The sequence below is a fragment of the Canis lupus genome, chromosome 12 (genome assembly GCF_011100685.1).
Source record: "Canis lupus familiaris isolate Mischka breed German Shepherd chromosome 12, alternate assembly UU_Cfam_GSD_1.0, whole genome shotgun sequence".
In the NCBI taxonomy this organism is placed as follows: domain Eukaryota; kingdom Metazoa; phylum Chordata; class Mammalia; order Carnivora; family Canidae; genus Canis; species Canis lupus.
Window position 1 is genome coordinate 22,088,462 of NC_049233.1, and position 21,825 is coordinate 22,110,286.

The following is a 21,825-nucleotide window of genomic DNA, read 5'->3' on the forward strand; positions in this document are numbered from 1 at the left end:
AAGGTGTGATTGGAGGGGTAGGTATCATGAATGCACTATAAGCTTTTATAAGCCCAAAGAGAAACTATTGAAAATGATCAACATTTAGATGACAGCTGAAGCCATCAGAATGGAAAGGAAAGTTCCAGACTCAAACCTGAAGAACCCCAATATTTAAACGTCAAATGGAGAAGAAGAGGCTAGTAAAGAAGACTAAGATCAAAGAGGGAGAACCAGGGTAGGTATCACACAGACCTGGAGGAGAATGTGTGCCAAGGAGGCAAGAACAGTTAGTAGTGTGAAATGTTGCTGAGAGGTCTCAGAAAACAGTTACTGAAAAATGCTCTTTGGCCTTGGTGCCATCAAAGTCTTCAGAAAAAGAAAGCATAAATAGCAGTTGGTTTTTCTTGCTAAAGCTTTGCATATGTATCTGTGGTTATAATTGTAGGTGCAAATTACACCACAATATTTTTATATCCATCTTAAGTCCTGCCAGATTTGACTTCTCCTATGTGAGTTTACTCAGCATTCACATATTTTTTCTATTGTGTGTGTATTAAACTTGATGAAAGCGAACCTAATTAATTAAGACTATATAAAGGCTAAAAGAGTCCTTTGGCTGTTAAAATTGAATGACTTCCCAAAATATTTTAACTTCTTTGTAAAACAGTGCTATTATTTAGTTCAGGTAGATCCCTCCCCACATTGATTCTCAACTGAAAATTTAAAGAAATTTTATTGTGCAATGATTATTTACTAAACACCTGGCTAGATGCTGAGGATGATGAGATTAATAATGTGAAGATCTTAAATAAGTAAAATAAAATCAGACCTACTAATTTGATGCAGGCATAGAAAGCTATCAATCAATCATTCAAGAAAGCCACTGGGAAATTCTGCAGATTCTTGAGATTCTTTGAGTTGAACTCAGTAACAGAAGAGTGGCAGTGGAGAGGGACCTGGTGACAGTACAACTGATAAATGAGTCTTATTTTTCTTCTATTTTCAGAGTTGATTGAATCATGTTGCCTTTGTCTGTCAGCACTGAATCAAATTGACAGAACAGTTCGTGCTCCATTTGTTTTCTCCTGTTTGACATTGGTGTCTCATTGATTCATCATCTCAAACACTGACTAGGTCCATTCTACTCTATAACGGCTGTTACTACACACTGACCTTTTACAAAACAAAACAATAGCCCCCCAAAAGCTTCATTTTTATTTAGAAGCAGGCATTGTAGAAGCATCGTTTTAAAAAGACTTCTTAGAAAGCTCTCTTGACATTCATAAGAATGTGACTTATAAAACAATGTATAGGTGTACATACATACACGCACATACACAGCCAACACACACACTCATAAAGGTCTCTAAGGTCTTTATTGCCTCAGAATAGGTTATGGAGGCAATGCTGTAGGGTATAAAGAACTGGGTTTTCGAGTCAAGTTTAGGTTCAAATGCTAGTTTGACCCCTTTCCTTGGGTGATCTTAGGCAAGTTATTTAATCTATCTCCATTTCTCTCATCTACTATATTGGATAATAATTTAATGCTCACGGTCTCATTGTGAGGATTAAATGAGACAGTGTGCCTTCCACCTAGTAGGCTATTCCCTTTGCACTTCATTTGATTTTTAAAAGTTCATACTTCCCTTAACTTTTCTTCATTCCTCTGAACCTATTTTCAGAATTATTTGTAGAAACTATAATTTGGAACTGATGGCATCAATGAGTACTTACCTATGATATACAACTTTATATGTATTATTGCAATTTATTATTATTAAAAATTTTTTTTGATCCCACTTACTCTGGAAACACAAGTAGATGAATAACAATGTGACAGGAAAGAGAAATGTGACTGTAAGAGAAAATGAATAATTTCTTCGGTAAATGTGCTAAAAGTTTCATAGCCTTGAATACTATGATTCTACTGGTACCAAGGAAGCTGTACTGGATTGTGTAAAATCAGCATGGTTGGAAATAACAATTTCCTAGTTGGTAAACATCAGGGAAAGATGTGGTACATGAACAAATGTTTCAGTTGAGAAAGATGATTATAGACGATTTCTGAAATTCATAAAGAACAGGAGCAATGGGTTATGCCAAGGCTGAGAAAGGCTTTAAGCAATTGGGAAAGTACACTTTACCTTCTTGTTGAATGAGTGTTAATGTCTGCAGATTGTTCAGATTTGGGAGGCCCGTGTGATGATGGGATTTCATTAGATCCTGGTAGAGTGCGATCTAAATTTAGCTTAAATTATTTTTTTGTGATCTTTTTCTATTAACTAATGCCTTCTGTGATAGGTGTTGCCTTCAAAATTCCAAATATGATAGAATTTACATGGAGGTAAAGTAAATGTTTGTGAATTTCCAAAGCTGTGGTGGGGGGAGGGGACGTCAGGAGTAGAAAGTATAGCAGCTTCTGACTTCTTTCTTTCAGCTGGAGTATGAATTGGCTGTTTTTTTGTTTTGTTTTGTTTTGCTTTGTTTTGTTTTTTAAAGAGAGTGCTTTCACGGTTCTCACTGTACATTTTTAGAAGGCATATGTTATAAGCTTACCTTTCCAGAATCTAGAATCAGAATTCTATCCCGTGCTCCAAGAATACGATATTCTGATGAATGAATGAAGTGGGAGATTTTGTTAAAAGGCATGTGCTGCTATGGCAATTTACGATGTCTTCTCTGAGCAGAAACTTGGAGGACATTACTAACTACTTTATTAAGACTAAAGAGAAAGTCAGGCCAAGTCTATATTACAATAAAAAGGAAAAAGGTTGCAGAAATATAAAGTTTGCAGGTGATGAATGAGTACTACTTGTGATATTAAGTGATAACTTTGATTTATTTTGATAAATAAATACATTAAATATTCTTTTACATCCCCATCATTGTAATGATTGTATTCATTAAATTTCTGGATATAAGTGAGATGGTTGGGTGTGATTAATGTACCCTTGGTTGGAATTAATGACCAAACTGTTCTTCCTGCCTCCACCCCCCTTCTTTTTCATTTCAGTCTTTGCTCACCATCACCAGCTCTATCTTTTTATGGCTGTCTACAATCCTCCTCCTAAAACTTTCTTGGTTTCCCTATGACTGCACACAGAGTAATTCTTGGCATTGAATATCCTTCCTTCAGGTATGCCCTCATTTCTTCTAGACAGCTTCTACAAATTACTCAAGGCCTGTAATGCCTTCCATTATCTCAACCATAAATGATTCCACACAGTTCTGTTTTCTGGTAGTCCTACTTTTCATTTCTTGTGCTATTAATTGTGCCTTAGATGTGAATACCAGTTTAGCCACTTACCATGTAATTTTGAAGCGTTACTTAACCTCTTTGGGCCTTAGTTGCTTTATCTATGAAGCACAGGAATTGGAATGGAGTCAGATTAAGTCTTTGTGCCACATGGTCTTGACAAGTCAGCTCTGCCATTAGCTGACTGAGATAATATTTAAATAAATAAGTTTTATTTTTTCCATAAAACTTGATTTGTGAAAACTGACAGTGGGCCAGATTTAGCCTGTAAGCCATAACCTGGAGTATACTGTAATTTCTGAGGCTCCTTCGAGTGCTGAGATTTTATGAGAAGATAAGTAATTTCTACTCCTAATGTCAAAGGACTACAGTCTTTCCTCACAGTATGTCTTCGTAAGATACCACCCTAGTTACTTGTCATTGGTGATGATGGAAACTTTTGATCCTGTACTCCTTCTCCCAAGTACATGTCACATGATTGTGAACATCTCAACATATATTCCATTAATACAACAAATGCAGAAGGTTCCTTCTCTGTTCTACAGCAGAAACATTCTGACCAGAATGTACTTGTGCACAACTTTGTTATCATTTTCTTCCCTACTCATTTTTATAGGTCAAATTACTTGTGGCATTATGCTTACAATATTTTTGCTTCCTGAAATAGTAGGATAGTATAGGATAAGCAATATATAAGCAACTCAGTAAGTAGTGTTGATTGGATGATTAATTAATATTAGGAGCATACAGTTGTCTCTGATATTTTCATACTAAAAATTGATCTTTCACAGATCTCCATTACTTCTCCAAAGTATGACAAAATTGATAGCCCCAAGACAGAACGTAGCAATCAAAGTGCCTGATCTTAGATTGGATAAACCCTGGCTTGATTTACATTTTGCTTCAGTAGGAAATGAAGGAAGATGGGGAATGCCCTCATTTTATTTTGCTTTCCCCTGCAGTCTATTTTCTTTCATCTTTGGTCTAGCATTAATTAGCACCTTCTACAGCTCTCTATCCTATTCAGCCCTGCCATACTCACTAGGCCTGGGCTGAGCATTTTTTCAATGAAGTTTCTGAGTGTCTCTGAGAGAACATTCATAAGGCAACAAAAGCCTGCTTATCTTTGCCTCATTCTTGCTGCACTAATCTTTCAAATCTTTGTGTGAAGGGAGCTGAGAGCCTCTCTATCTGTAATCTCACTTTTAAAAGCAAAATCCTATATCCAGAGTAGTCATATCATTGTTATTGGCTTGAGGCTCATCTGGTGGTTCCTTTATACTTGTATCCTATCTGACTTTAATTTCCTTAATAAGAAGGGTTGGAGTTCCATATCAGGCTCTCTTATATATTTGTTCTCTCCTTTCCTCCTAAATTTCCTGTTCTAGTAGCTGTACTGCATAAGATTTCTTTACATGCCCACTGTTGAGAAACTTTATTTTTTATCTGTGTGGATCTATATTCACTAATACCAAATCTGTCTGCTCAGAAAACATGTGTTTGAATTCCTATTGTTAGTCTATTGGGCACACACTGGGATCCCAGAAGTAGTAAATTGTCAGATACATTGAATCGTTGTGGTCTAGATGATTCTGCTACAGTATATTACACCTACCATCAATATAATATAAAACTTTTTTTTTTCTCCTTGTAACTCCAGGTTCTTAGATGAATCTGTTTTAAAGAACTTGATTCTTAAGCAAATGTGATCTTGACATCTGAGTTAGGAAATAATTATTCTCATCACAGAGGAATCCCTCAATCTACAGAAAAACTCTTTTACAATTTCTCTTAATAATCAGTTTTCTTTGGTTCTTACAGTATTTTACCTGTCAAAAACCCTAAAAAGTATTGAATTTAAAGGCTAATATGCAGAACCATTATCAGTAGGGAGAACTCAAAAGCAGATGAAGCCACTCTGTAATTACAGTCTCAGGCAATGACACATCAACCTGATTTTGGGGAGCATATCTCTGTGTAATATTAAGTGCACTCTAAGTAACACCACTTTGGGGGCTCCTATTCGTTCATCCTTAAAATCCTAGGGTTAACCTTCACTCTTTCTTCTCCCTTTCCATTTGGCCAACAAATTCCATCACTTGTTAAAAAGTTTTTATTTAAATTCCAGTTAGTTAACATACAGTGTAATATTAGTTTCAGGTGTACAATTTAATGATTCAGCACTTCCATAGATCATCTGGTGCTCATCAGCAACAAGTACAGTCCTTCATCCCCCTGTTTCACCCATTCCCTCACCCTCCTCCCCTCTGGTGACCATTAGTTTGTTCTTCATAGTTAAGAGTGTTTTTTGGTTTCCCTCTCTTTTTCCCCCTTTGATCATTTGTTTTGTTTCTTAAATTCTACACATGAGTAAAATCATATGGTATTTGTCTTTCTCTGACTGACTGACTTTGCTTAACATAATACTCTCCATTAAGTTTACCTCCAAAATAGCTCTCAAATCTGTGTCCTCCTGTTTATTCAATTCACTTACTGCCAGTGTATTTCAATTCACTTCTCAACAAATATATATTTAGGGTTGACTATGAATGTCTTAGTGACTATTCTAGGTACTGGAATAAAAGTGTTAAAAGAATAAACAAGATTTCATTTATGGATCTTAGATTATTTTTCAGAATTTCATTATTTCTTGCTTTAAGGACCAACATTCACCTTATGCTTTCAATTTCCTTCCCCTGGAATCTCTCCCCCACCCCAGCATCAGAGTTATCTCTCTGAAAGGCTATCTAGATCACATCATTGCCATATTTGAATGACTCTTTACCATCAACTTTGTAAGTGCCAAGGCTAGTGGCTATGGATGCTCTTTTTGGCTTGAGCCAAATATGCTTTTCAAACTTGATTTCCTGCTGTTTTTTTCACTGTTCTCCAGCCTCAGAGGACCAAGAGCTCCTCTTTGACTAGGCTAAGATAAAGTTTTATTGGCTCTCTTACGAATTTGTGCTTAGTTATTGTACTTACACTTCATTTGTACCTGAAGAATTTCTACTCAGTTCTGTGAAGGAAGTCATCTTTGCCCTCAGTAGACAGTAATTTCTTTGTCTCTGAGCCATAGAAAATTTTAAAACATGCTTTTACGAAGGTAGCAATTAGGGATTCAAATTATTTTGGGGGATTCAAATTATTTTTATACTTGTTCATTTTTCATTTCACTCCCATTAGTTATATTTCTCACTCACTATAGGGAACTGTCAGTTCTCAGGCAGCCTCAGGGAATGTGGTACAATGGCTGTCCAGATTTTTCAATACCAGCATTTTCCCAGGTAACACTAAATTTTGAGAGAAAACAAGTATTAATGGATCTTAAATAATTAAAAAACAATTTAATAACTCATTAGACTGTCAGCTTCTTGAGGGCAAAAAATATATCTTCTTTATACTAAACAACAGTTTTCTGAATAAAGGCAGAAATAAGTTGATGAAGTACACAGAGATTCTCTGCTTTTTTTTTTTTGAAGGAGATATTTATGGGAATATAAATATTACCTTAAGAAAGTCATATCTCCAGTTCTCTCTTATTTGCCATATTTAATGTGACCACCACTGAATATATGCTCCTCAAGGACAAAATAAACTGAAACCAAGGAGAAACAACAAGAGTGACACTATGATTTAAAATCCTATGTATGGGGCACCTGGGTGGCTCAGCGGTTTGGCGCCTGCGTTTGGCCCAGGGCGTGATCCTGGAGTCTGGGGATGGAGTCCCGCATTGGGCTCTCTGCATGGATCTTGCTTCTCCCTTTGCTTATGTTTCTGCCTCTCTCTGTGTCTCAGGAATAAATAAATAAAATTAAAAAAAAATCCTATGCAAAGTAATTACTCATTTCCAATAATCTTGATATCTAGACATAGCTTAAACTATGCTTTTCAGAATTCTAGTATTGATTAGAACAGTTATCTGAAAACAGTATCCTTTTTAAAGAGAACATGCATAAAGATATTTGTAACCTTAGCAATACAAAATCTTAATATAAAATCTTACATCATCCTTTAATGGGTTTTAATGCTTTATTCTTCAGAATTTATAGTCTCTCCAGAAATACTCTTGATATTATGCAGAAGAATAGTTTTTCCAGAACTACCTAAAAGTGGGCAAATAAAACCAATACAGAAGGAAGAGCTTAAAGGATCACAAGCTTGAAATGGGAGATTCCCTAGACTCAGACTATGGAACTGTCAGCTCTCAGGCATCCCCAGGGAATGTGATATGATAGCTGCCCAGATTTTTTCTTTTTCTTTCTCTTTTTTAAGATTTTATTTATTTATTCATGAGAGACAGAGAGAGAGAGGGGGGTGGGAGGCAGAGACACAGGCAGAGGGAGAAGCAGGCTTCATGCAGGGAGCCCGACATGGGACTGGATCCTGGGTCTCCAGGATCATGCCCTGGGCCAAAGGCAGCGCTAAACCGCTGAGCCACCCGGGCTACCCTCCCAGATTTTTTCAATACAAGCATTTTCCTGCGTGTCACTGAATTTTGAGAGAAAAGAAGTATTACTGGGTCTTAAATAATTGAAACAATTTAACTTAATGAAGTAAGTACAAAAAACTCAAAAGAACAGTATAGTTCACATGTAGAATTTCTTGAAGTGAGAAAAGCCACTATCAAGATTTTTCAAACTTGTGACCCGATTGTATAACTTATTTCAAATTAGCAGAGTTAAGGAAACAATCTCAACAGAGTATGGTTATGGTCCTGGTCTATCGAAAAAATGTTTATGACTAGTCCTTAAAATTAAGATGTATAAATGAGGGAAAGAGGAATGTAGATAGTTGTGTTTAGAGTATATATGAATGTAATAAAGATCCTTATGTCCCCAAAGACAGCCATTGACTTACAAGAGGACATTTGTAAAAATATATACCTGTTTCTAGAATATTCAGCCTATTGGTATAAGGACAAGTCAAAGTCCAGTACCACGATTCAGGTATCTATATATATTCCTGAATATATATTATTCATCTTTCTTGTATTCATATATATATGAAAATGCCCTTCATAGTTCAAGAAAAGAGGAACTCTTGCCTATAAATGAGCAATATAAATAGCCTTCTTGTTTTGTACCAGTTAACCTTTGTTTTTGTTTGGATAAAGGTTTTAGTTATGTGAATTTGCCATGATACCAGTGGGAAATCACTTAGGGCAAAGTGATTTTTCCCAGTATTTCAGAAAGCATTGGATATTTAAAAAACAACCCACAGTTATATTTCTTTTCAATACTCCATCATGACTCTATGTGCTGATTACCCTCTTAGAAACTGTCTAAAAATGATACAGGTGAGAAAAGATAACTGAAATTTGCTGTATAAATGTTAGATCCTGTGATAGATGGACCTTAGCTGTCATCTGACATAGAGGCTGTAACATAGGGAACTGCACAATAGCTTCCATGGTGAGGTGTAATATTCTTTTTATCTGAATTTTTTTAAGCAAAGTTAGTATCCTTTGTTTATAATTTTCTTTCACAAGCATCCTAGTCTCTAAGACTATCAACCTCAGTGGCCTTCCTTTCTTCTTCTACTCTCACCTCTATTTTGAAAACTTGATTTGTTTTTCTGTCTATTTTGAGAATATCTGTAATAATCTGAATACTGGCATTTTCTCTGGGTTAGAAATGTCTTTTAATGAAGGCAACTTTAAGTTATAATGAACAGTCGTGTTTCCTGGAACTTATAGCAACTCCAAAAAGTTAATAGACTTACAAAATAAGAATTATTGTTATTATATATATGTCTAATATATCTATTATATATTATATTGAAAATATTATTTAGATAATCTTAACAAAATGTATAGGACATATGAAAAAATAGGCGATTGAACAGTGGTAAAAATAATAGTTTGTATTTCTTATATGTCTCCAAATTAGTTTATTTCACTTTTAATTTAACTGGTAATAGTGGAATAAGACAAATGACTACATTCTGAAGTCTCTTCACCTTTGTGAAAAAAATATTCTGCTTCCTTAAATTTAGTTTCTTATCTGTTGGTAATGGAATTACGTGTAGTTTTTATTTTGCTAAATCTGAACCCCATATGCAATTGTGTATCTTCAAACGGTGTCTTAGTATTTCTGAGAATGCCTAGGGTTATCTGAAAAGGACTTAATACTAAATGCAATATTCAGATCCTGGTATATTTTTCTTGCATGTATTTTCTGTTCTCTCTGTTGAATACTCCTTTTTCTTCCCATGCAGCATCTTTGATGCATTGGAACCCAAGAAGTTAGATCTTACAAAGGGGAAAGGAACTTTTATCTATTTTTGGTATCATCTTCTATTTGGGTGTCATTCGTGGGGTTTTATATACTATATAGTTTTTAGTGAAATAGTCAGTTTTTATGACAAGTCTGACCCTTTCCCCAGCTTGAAACTTAGCTGAGTCCAGTGTGGATAGATGTGAGCAACAGAGAATTATTGTCTCAGTTACTCCTCCTCCCTTTTGATTGCAACTTAGTTACTAGATCAAGCTTATCCTGTCTGGATACCTCTTTTTTGATTAGGCTTTCTTTCTTAGGAGGCTCATTAGTGCATCAAGCAAAACTGCCCTGAACTTCTCATGTATTTGGTGAAATCTCAGATACGGGATTCCTCTCCTGCCTGTTTTATTTTGGAGTTGAACGGTTCCTTAGATATTTCTGATTTACTCTTGTATTTTATGTAAATAGCTAAAGTAACTAGTAGCCAGACCACCTGAATGGAGTTTGATTGAGGTAAAGACTGTTTGAAATTGTTATGATAGTTATGATAAATGAGTAGAAAATGAGCAATGCAGTTTCAGATATGACCTACTGCTTGAAGCGCATAATAACCTTTGGAGATTTGGGGGCACTTATTGTGAGTGGTAATTTTTTTCCCACGGTGATAATAGCTTTTGGTAGAAAAGTTACAAGGATGTAAATATAATTATAAAACTGCATAGTGGTTTTCAAAATCACACCATCTTGAACTTACAGATTAAACTGTCCAGCATATCTGAAACCTTAAAGTATTCCAGTCTACTATTCCTATGTGTAGCAGAAAACTGAGACAGATGGGAACCATGACTCCTTAGTCAATTCTGGGAAAAAGAGAAAGTTTTATCAGTGTTATCCCATCTTCCACATCATTTTTTCTTCCCTCTCTTTTGTGCTCAAAGATCTATATGCATTAATGTATTTTCTTGAATGCCCCCCAAGATCTTTACTGTAAACCTGCCTTCTTTAGACAATACTTCTGTGCTATGGTACCATCATTTTATTCTGTCCCCTACTAAGAACAACTTTCTAGCAAATGGACATATTTAAAATATTTTAATAAATTTGTATTTCTTCCAGGAATGTTTTTTCCCCCCAGGAATGTTTATTATACAAAGGGATATGGGGATTTGCTCTACGAAGTTCTGATGTTGAGATTTGAGATTGTTGGGATGGATTTGTGGGGCACTATGTGGGCAGTATTGTATTCTCATAGTCCATCACATCACACAAAAGTGGTAGTACATCATAGGCTTTCTCCACATAAAACTGTTGCTGTTCAGAACACACTGCAGTTGAGGACTGGATATTTATAAGAGAGAAATATAAGATGAAGAAAAACATAGGATTTGGAGTCCAGATTCAACATCTCCCATTCTATGTTCTTAGACAAGTCCTGTTATTCTATTAATAAGTAGAACATGTTTACTAACATCTCCCTTATTAGATTTAGTCAAGAGTAAATGTGAGCTATTACAAGTTTGGATACTTTATGGATTGTTACATGCTACATTGAAAGTGGACCAGTTCTAGGAGTAAAAGATTTGATTTCCATATATACATGTGTAAATTGAAATCCCACATTAGGCACATAGCCATTTTATGAAATAATATACACATATACATATTTTCACATAAATTCTTTTATCTACAATAGTTATCTATATTTATACTATGGTTATCAGTATAGTCTTATACTGAGACTTTTAGTTTATGCCACTTAGGGTAGAGTTTCAGAGGGATACATATAAAGAAGGGAGGCATCTTTAAATACTTCAAAACCTCCATACCCTAGTTGTCCTAGAATTTATTTTCTTCAATAAATGAATTTTGTTTTAAGCCATTTGGGCATAAATAAGTATATTCTGAGCAAGTAAATAATGTTATGGTCAAAAAGAAAACTGCACAAGCACATTTTTGTAAGGCCTTGATGACAATTCCATAGTAAACCAGGTTGAAGCCATAAGGAAAATAAAAAAGATCAAAATCTGACAGTAATTTATATTTTATCAAGAGGCAAATCAAACATTTTTAATCATGCCAGTATTTTTTATTATTATTTGTAGATGGGGTACACTGAAAGGAGCACAAGGACAGAAAGAAAAATTCTGGGTATGTAAGTCTTTCCAATTGACTTTCTACCGTGAAATGAGTATTTTAGAATCATCTGGGTCTCTACTTACTGGTTTGTGTTATTTAGTCCTATCCTAAGTCACTGTAATATTGTTTGTAATAATAGTATTTTCTTCAGCAGAAAAATTTTATGATCATTTATATTATAGTAATAGTTTTTCTCTTTCCTCTTATTTCAAATTATAAATAAAGAACTGGTATTTTTTAAAAATATTTTATTTATTTATTCATGAGAACACAGAGAGAGAGGCAGAGACACAGGCAGAGGGAAAACAGGCTTCCTGTGGGGAACCAGATGCGGGACTCGATCTCAGGACCCTGGGATCACGACCGGAGCCAAAGGCAGATGCTCAGCCACTAATCCACCCAGGTCCCCCAGAATTGGTATTTTTTTTTAAGTGAAAATCAATAGGAAAACATTTGTTATCAGCTATATTAATGGTTAGACTTCTCTCATATGTCAATTTTGTGTTTTTACATTTTTTTTTTACTATGGATGATGACTTTATAATGTTATAATCAATTACACATATTGATATCATATATAATAAACATATATGTAAATATATGAATGTATTTCCTCATGGTAAAGTGTTTTATTTTTGATTTTGCTAATTATGGCATATATATGTTTCTCCACTGAGAAAGAAACAATGTCTAGTCTAAAAAATTAGAGAAAGTTAAAGAACAATTTATAGAAGATTGGAACATAGCACTTCAAATATTGTTAATTACAATGAACTTTGGCTAATTGTTCCAGGTCCTTATATTATGTATATTTTAATTTTAATTTCTGCAAAAACACAGAAATAAATGAATAAGTAATGTATTCATTATGAAATCTGAATTTGAATATATGTAGTAGAAGGCATATTAAAACTTATAAAACATTAAATATTAGGAGTGATACTCAAAAGGGTGACTCTTGTTAATTAGATTTCTTCACGAGGCACTCACAAAAATCAATCAGCCAAGTACGTGGTCACCCCTTGTATCTATCTTGTTGATACACGGAAATATTTTGCTTTTAAGTAGAATGATGCTTCTTTGTATTTAGACTGAGCTCTCTTAAAATCATTATCTTCATTAGAATGAACCTTGCAGTAGCCAATAATTTAACATTAATGCTCAATAGTTAAAATTCATAATTTGTGGAAGAGGATATGTTGCTTGAGTACCTACAGTTAAGTTTCTGTATGGAATTTCTACTAGATGAGTTTAAACAGTTATTCAATATCATAATAATATAATATTTAGAGGCAAAACAAAGTTTTATTTAAAACAAAGTCTTTGATTAATGTATTGAACTTAAACTGTTTTTGACATGTAGTGCCTCATAGCTATTTGTGGAGTGAATATGAATGAAAGTGCACAAGAAAACTTTCTGTGACCCTCTCACTTTTGACTTCATTATTTCCACCCTAAAGCCTCATGGATGTTATACACACATGTACACCCACACATATACTGACTCACTCTCATATATTCAACATATATATGCATACTATCCTTTTAAATTATTTTGTTGCAATTACTATCAATTTTGAACTTACTACTTGTCAAAAATATCAGAGAAAACTGTATGTCATGGGCATACAGGTAGGATTTATTTCTGCTATGACTCTTTTAGATAAATTGTTTAATGTCAGCGGTAAGAATAAGAATTAGATGAAAAATTATCATATTTTATTAAGTTGCACATTTTGGCCGTTTTTGTTTTTTTTTTTCTCTAGTTAACTGTATCTTCATCTTGGGCCAGTATCATATCTACATTAATTGTCACAGTATTCAAAGGACAAAGCAGAAGGACTGCCATATATTGGGAATATGCACAATACTTTCGAATGAGTGAATGAATAACATTAATCTGTGCATTCAGGAAAAAATTAGTCAAGTCATTAAAATAGTTTTCATTTTACATAAAATTAATATTTGGTTTAATTAAAATATGAAGTCCTTATATATATACTACTGTACTGCCAAGAATTATGGAGGGTCTGATGTTATCCCACTTGAATTAAGGACGTGGGTCAGAAGAAGAGTACTTAACTGTTGGTCACATCCAGATCAAGAGCCAGATGTCACCGCATGGGTCCTCACACTTTAGTCTTGCAGTGATAAGAGGCAACAATCTTTTTCCATACAGGTAGCACCTTATGATACCTCATAAATTAGGCACAGAGAACAACCAACTTTCTCCATTGTTTTATGTATATGTATATATGTGTGTGTATTTATCTATGTCATATATGTATATGACAAAAAACCTCCTTCAAGGAGAAAAACAAATATTCCATTAAGATGGGGTGGAAAGGATCTTGTGTTCTTATCCTTATGCTTAGTAATATAAATATGTCTTTCCAAGGGCCAGATAATGCCTTCAGATAATGACACAGATAATGTCTTCAAACGCTGAACTTCGTCCTTTCTAACATATAAATACCAAAGGAGATAATGTTCCAATACTCCTGGCACCATGGGCTTAATTTAGGACCTTGTCTGGCCCTGACTCTTTGACCCTCTTGGGGAGATAAGAGAAGTTTTATTATCCTTTTGGATCCGATCAATTAACTAGACAAATGGCTACAGATCTAATTCTTATTGAATGTGAAGATAAAATATTTCTGTCAGAAAGGAAAACAAATATGCTCTATCTCTATTATCATATACACTTTTTGTGTGTCAGGAGATTAGTTTTTTGCAAGAGCACTGAGAAGTTCAGAGAAGTTTTATTTCCCCACAATTATATATGAATGTTTTAAAATATTTACAAGTAGGCCTACAATATTGTAAATTGTAATAAAAAAGAATAACTTCCATTACTAAATAAAATGTAATACATAACAAAAGCCATATATTCCACTAAATAAATTGAAAATACCAGAATTAATTTTCAAAACTCATATATATTTTTTAAGATTTTATTTATTTATTCATGAGAGACACAGAGAGAGAGGCAGAGACAGGCAGAGAGAGGCAGAGAGAGAGAAGCACTCTCTCAGCAGGGAGCCTGATATGAGACTCAATCCCAGGACTCCAGGATCATGACCTGAGCCAAAGGCAGACACTCAACCACTGAGCCACCCAGGTACCCCTCCAAACTCATATTTTTTTAAAATTTTTATTTATTTATGATAGTCACACAGAGAGAGAGAGAGAGAGAGAGAGAGAGAGAGAGGCAGAGACACAGGCAGAGGGAGAAGCAGGCTCCATGCACCGGGAGCGCGATGTGGGATTCGATCCCGGGTCTCCAGGATCGCGCCCTGGGCCAAAGGCAGGCGCCAAACCGCTGCGCCACCCAGGGATCCCAAACTCATATTTTTAAAGAAATGGGAAAGCTGAATCTGGAGAAGATTTTTTGGTCCTGTGAGCATTTGGTAGGTGTGGGCACAAGCTGAAGATTACATTTGAAATATGCAGAGAGAGAGGGAGACCTCTAGGAGAAAGAGAATCCAGCTGGATTTGGATTTAGAGGAACCAGAAACACACAGCTATCTCTTCTTATGGAATATTTATTGAGTATGAATAGTGTGAGTAGCTGAGGAGGGGGATGAAAAGGCAGAGTGAAATCTGCAGTCTTGAAGAATCTGCAGGAGGAGTCCCACTGGAAGACAGAGTTAGTGGTCTCAAATAAAATTCAATAAAATATATCCAACTTGTATACAGAGAAAAACATAATGAAAAAACAAAAGCAAATTCAGAAAAATGTAAATACAATCAATGATAGTACCTAATCAAATGGTAGTACCACCATTGATTGTTTTTACATTGTTCTAAATCAAATGGTTTAACATATATTTAATTGTATTCTCAGTAGGATTAAGAGAGAGACTGAGCCAGAATCAATTTTTAAAAACATGATGGCCAATAGTTTTCCAAAACTGAAGGACATCAACCCAAAGATTTAGAAAGCTCAATAAACTTCATGAAGGAGAAGTCAAGAAAACCACATCCAAGCATTTCATAATCAAATAGTTGAAAATAAAAGATAAAGTGAGGGCAGCTCCTGTGGCGCAGCCGTTTAGCGCCACCTGCAGCCCAGGGCGTGATCCTGGAGACCCCAGATCGAGTCCCGCGTGGGCTCCCTGCATGGAGCCTGCTTCTCCCTCTGCCTGTGTCTCTGCCTCTCTCTCTCTCTCTCTCCTCTCTCTAAATGAATAAATAAATAAATCTTAAAAAAAGTTAAAAAAATAAAAGATAAAGTGAAAAATTTAAAAATAGCCACTGTATTTAAAAGGATATAGGATATTATTCAGCCAGAAAGAAGGAAGAAATCCTGCCATTTGCACAACATGGATGAACCTCAAGGGCATTGGGAAATAAAGTCAGACAAAGAAAGACAAATACTACATAATCTCACTATATGTAGTAACTAAAGCAAACCAGTAAAACCTCAAATTCATAGAAAAAGAGGTAAGATTTGTGATTAATAGAGGCAGGGGTTGAGGGCAATAAGAATAGGAGAAAGGGGGTCAAAGGTACAAAGTTCCAGTTACAAGATAAATAAGTTCTAAGGATGTAATAAACAGTCTGATAACTATAGTGAATAATGATGTATGTTATGTATGACAGTTGTTAAGACAGTAAATCCTGAGCATTCTTGTTAGGAAAATTTTTCTTTTTTTTTCTCTTTCTTGCATCTGTATCAGGTGATGGACGCTAACTGAAATTATTGTGGTAATCATTTTACAATATATGTAAGTCAAGAGGCTAGAGGAATAGGTTGATATCACAAAATAAATAACCTGGATTTAAAGCACAGGATGTAGTCACTTGTTTTACCATAAAGAAACCTCTGAATTTCAAGTAAGAAGGGAGAATCTTTACAATAAGCAATTCTAGAGCAGGAGTTAGCAGTTTGTTGGTTTGTCTTTTCTGTAAATGGCCAGGTAGTAAATGGTTTAAATATGGGGGGTGAGGGGATCACAGAAGTCTCTGTCACATATTCCATTTTAGTTGTTTCACAACTCTTTAAGGAAAAAAATCAAAATAAAACTAAATACTCAGCTCATGATCTGTACCAAAACGTTACTGGCCAGATTTGTCCATGAGCCATAGTTTGTCAATGCCTTAGCTAAAGCAACTTTATATTCATGTGGAAAAACACTGAACCTTGGCCCCCTAACTCAAAAACTATGTGAAAAACTAATTTGAAGTGGAACATAGACTTAGGTGTGATTGCAAAATAATAAAACCTCTAGAAAAAAACTTGGATAAATATGTTAGTAATATCAATTAGGCAAAGCTTTCTTAAACTGCATACAAAATGAATAAACTTTATATGGAAAAATTACCAGACTACATTAAAATAAAAACTATCAGAAGACAGCATTATGAGATAGAAAAGGTAAAACATAAACTGAGAGATTATCTACGGTCATCTATCTATCATCTATCTATCATCTATCTATCATCTATCTATCTATCTATCTATCTATCTATCTATCTATCTATCTATATGGCAAGGACTCACATGCAGAATATATAAAATTCTTAGAAATATACAGGAAGAAAGAAAAATAAATAACAATAGCTCAATAACAATACTGGACAACAAATTTGTACACCTAGTTCACAAATGAGGAAATCCAAATGGCAAGCCAACATATGAAAAGGTATCCAACATTTACTAGATTGTCTTAAATTAAAAGAATTGGAATTACCAAGTGTGGGCAAGGATATGGAATAACTGGAACTTTCTTCTGTTAAATGTGTAAATGGTACAATTACTTAGGTTCATTGTGTTTATCAACAAGAGAATGGATAAACAAATTGTGGAATAGTTATATAATAAAAATACTCAGCAATTTAAAACAAGTTATATATATATATATATATATATATAGGATAAAAGGATGGATTATTGCGTTATTAAAAACATTAATTCCAGGAAGAACTGATGGTAGATAGGAAGGTAGATATTGACAGGGAGAGAAAATGGTAGACCTTCTGGCATTCTAAAAATAGTTTTTATCTTGATCTTCTTGGAGGTTTCGGTAGGCATAAACCTCATAAACATGTGTATAAACTCACTAAACTTTGCACTTCTTATGAATACACTTTATACATGTGATTGTACTATATATCTCAAAAGAAAAGATTTAAAAATCTTTAGAAATTTAAATCTTGGGCAGCCCCGGTGGCGCAGCGGTTTAGCGCTGCCTGAAGCCCAGGGTGTGATCCTGGAGACCCTGGATCAAGTCCCACGTCAGGCTCTCTGTATGATGCCTGCTTCTCCCTCTGCCTGTGTCTCTGTCTCTCTCTCTCTCTGTCTCTATGAATAAATAAATAATAAAAAAAAATCTTAAAAAAAAAAGAAATTTAAATCTTTGGAAAATTTCTTTCCTACATTTTCACCCATTCCTTTAAAATTACATTTTTAAATTCAGGCATTTGGAAGGAAAAACTAACAATTGGTGAGGGAATAGAAGAAATAACAGTAGGAAGAATAAGATTAATAAACAAAATATATATTCTGAGGTGCCTTTTATTAGTGCTGATTTACAAAGTACTATTCTTCATAATTTATAATCTTGCCTTTTATGGAAACCTAGATCCTTTTATGGAAAGGCTAGATCTCATTAGTACATAAATTTGCATTTGTTTATAAAAACATCACATAGTCTTCTGATTTTACCAAATATCTAATGATGAAATGTGGGTAGTAATAATTTTAAGACATCCAAATGAGAATAGGTACAGTGCTACATATCATAGTTATAAGAATATAAGAATAGGTACAGTGCTACATATCATAGTTATAAGAATTTAAATCATATTATTATTTTTGACAGTTATCTTAGGTTGTGACTATTTTTTTGACTCTCATCTTTGAATATACACATATCAGAACTGAATACAAAGTTTAGAAATGGGAATTCAGTACAGCTCATTGTTGCTAAAACTCTCACACACTTTGTTACTGTCTTACTTCCAGCTAAATTGAGGACATTCCATCTTTGAAGTCGTAAATTGAAGTCATAATTTTAGACACAGTTTTGAAAGTGCTCCTTTATGATGTCAGGACTGATTAATAAGGCAAAGGGTCAATATAAAAAGAAGCAAATTATGACATCAAATACATAAATAATGTATGGAGTAAAAACATAGAGTTTTGTATGTGCTCAAAGTTAAGTTGTTATCAATATAAAATAGACTGTTATACATATAAGATGTTTTGTGTTGGTGTCATGGTAACCACAAAGCAAAAACCTACAGTAGATTCACAAAAGTTAAAGAGAAAGGAATTAAAACATACCACTCTGGACAATCATCACCCATAAAAAAAAGCAAAAGATAAAAAAGAAACAGGGAACTACAAAACAACCAGAAAATAATAAGATAGCATTAGTAAGTTTTTATTTATCAATAATTTAAATGTAAATGACTAAATTCTCTAATCGAAAGGTGTAGAGTGACTGAATGGATTAAAAAACAGGACCCAATTATAGCTGCCTATGAGACTCTTTTCAGTTTTAAGGGCACACATAGGCTGAAGGGATAGAGAAAGATATCCCATACAAATGGAAAACAAAAGAGACCAGGGGTATCTATAGTCATTATCAGATGAAGCAGACTTTAAGTAAAAAATTGTAACAAGAGAAAAGAAGTTCTTTATACTGAAAAGGGGATCAATTAATCACGAGGATATAACCTGTGCACCCAACATTGGAGGACCCAAATCAATTAAGCAAATATTGACAGATCTGAAGAGAAATAGACAATCCAATAACAGTAGAAGATTTCAATACTCCACTATGAGCAATGGACAGATTACTCAGAAAGATACTCAATAAGGAAACCCTGGATTTTAACTATACATTACACCAAATAGACCTAACAGACATATACTTTACATTCCACCCAAGAACAGCATTAAGCATATTCTTCTCAAGCCCCCACAGAACATTCTCTAGGGTGGATCATATGTTAAGTAACAAAACAAGCTTTAGCAAATCTAAGATTGAAATCATGCCAAGTATCATTTCTGACCAAATTATATGGAACTACTATTCAATAACAAGAAAAAAATTGGAAAATTCACAGATGTATGGAAATTATATAACACATTTCCGAAAAAAGAGTGGATTAAAGAAGAACTCAAAAAAGAAACTAATATCTTGAAATAAATAAAAATGAAAAAAACAACCTATTAAAATCTATGGAATTCAGCAGAAGAAATTGTAAGAATCTTTATAGGATTAAATGCCTACATTAATAAAGAAGAGAGATCACAAATAATTATACATTCTTCAACAACTAGCAAAAGGAGTACAGACTAAACATGAAGTTAGTATAGGGAAGAAAATAACTATAACTATATATCAGAGTAGTAATAAATGAAAAAAAAAAGGCCAGAAAATCAATATGAAATATCAACAAAACTAATAACTGTTTGTTTGAAGACAGACAGAATTGACAAACCCTTACCTAGGCTAAGAAAAAGGAGAGAAGACTGAAATAAGTAAAAATCAGAAATGTAAGAGGAGATATTACAATGAATACAAAGGATTATAATAGACTTCTATGAAAAACTATATCCCAACAAACTGGATAGCCTAGAAAAAAATGGATAAATTCTTGGAAGAATACAACCTAACAAAACTGAATTATTAAGAAATAGGAAATCTGGGACACATCAGTGGCTTACTGCCTTCAGCTCAGGGCATGATCCCAGAGGCCAGGGATCAAGTCCTGCATTGGACTCTCCACAGAGAGCCTGCTTCTCTCTCTGCCTGTGTCTCTGCCTTTCTTTCTGTTCATGAATAAGTAAACAAAATCTTTAAAAAAAAGAAATAGGAAATCTGAATAGATATATAAGGAGTGAAAATGTTGTATCAATAATTAAAAATATCTCGACAAAGAAAAGCATAGGACCAGATGGTTTTACTGATAAATTCTACCTAATATTTAAATAAAAATTAACATCAATGCTAGCAATTTTTTGGTGCAGTCTTTTGGGTATTCATGTCATCTGCAAGTAGTGAAAGTTTGACTTCTTCCTTGCTGATTGGATGTCATTTATTTCTTTTTGTTGTCTTATTACTAAAAGTAGGACTTCCAGTTCTATACTAAGTGACAGTGGTCAGAGTGGACATCTCTGTTGTGTTCCTGATTATAGAGGAAAAGCTCTTGTTTTCCTCATTGAAGATATTAGTTGTAAGTTTTTCATATATGGCCTTTGTGATGTTGAGGTATGTTCTCTCTCTCCCTACTTTGTTGAGGATTGTTATCAAGAATGGATGGAAATACTTGTCAAAGGCTTTTTTCTGCCTCTATTGAGAGGATCATATGGTTCTTATCCTTTATTAATGTAGTATATCACATTGATTTGTAAATATTGAACCACCCTTGTGACCTAGGAGTAAATCCTATGTGATCATGGTGAATGATTTTTTAAATGTATTGTTGGGTTTGTTTTGGACTATTTTATTGAGAATTTTTGCATCCATGTTCATAAGGGATGTTGGCCTATAGTTCTTTTTTAGTAGAGTCTTTATTTTTGGTATCAGGGTAATGTTGGCTTCATAGAATGAATTTGGAAGTTTTCATTTCTTTTTTATGGTTTTTTTTTAAAGATGTTATTTATTCATGAGAAAGAGAGAGAGGGAGAGAGAGAGAGAAGGAGAGAGAGAGAGAGAGAAAGACAGAGAGAGAGAGAGAGGCAGAGAACAGGCAGAGGGAGAAGCAGGCTTCATGCAGGGAGCCTGACATGGGACTCGATCCCGGTTCTCTAGGATTGCCCTGGCTGAAGGCGGCGCTAAACCACTGAGCCACCTGGGCTGCCCTCTTTTTTATGTTTTTAAAATAGTTTTGAGAATATAGGTACTAAATCTTCTTTAAATGTTTGGCAGAGGGACACCTGGGTGGCTCAGTGGTTGAGAATCTGCCTTTGGCTCCGGGCATGATCCTGGGATCGAGTGGTGCTTTGGGCTCCTCACAGGGAGCCTGCTTCTCCCTCTGCCTGAGTCTTTGCCTCTCTCTGTGTCTCTCATGAATAAATAAATAACATCTTTAAAAAAGGTTTGGCAGAGTTTTTCTGTGAGGCTATCTGGCCCTAGACTTTTGTTTGTTGGGAGTTTTTGATTACTGATTCAATTTCTTTCCTGATTATTGGTCTGTTCAAATTTTCTATTTCTTCTGGTTTCAGTTTTGGTGGTTTCTATGAAAGATTCCACCAAAAAACTTCTAGAACTAATA

General features: G+C 34.4%; 1 protein-coding gene across 1 annotated transcript in view; it reads left to right on the forward strand.

Moving 5' to 3' along the window:
* Positions 1-21,825, forward strand: part of TINAG (tubulointerstitial nephritis antigen) — a 92,411-nt gene that overhangs the window by 64,391 nt on the left and 6,195 nt on the right. Inside the window, exon 10 of the mRNA XM_038554350.1 lies at positions 11,559-11,604. Within this exon, the coding sequence (XP_038410278.1) occupies positions 11,559-11,604 (46 nt within the window). The remainder of the gene's footprint in view (positions 1-11,558; positions 11,605-21,825) is intronic.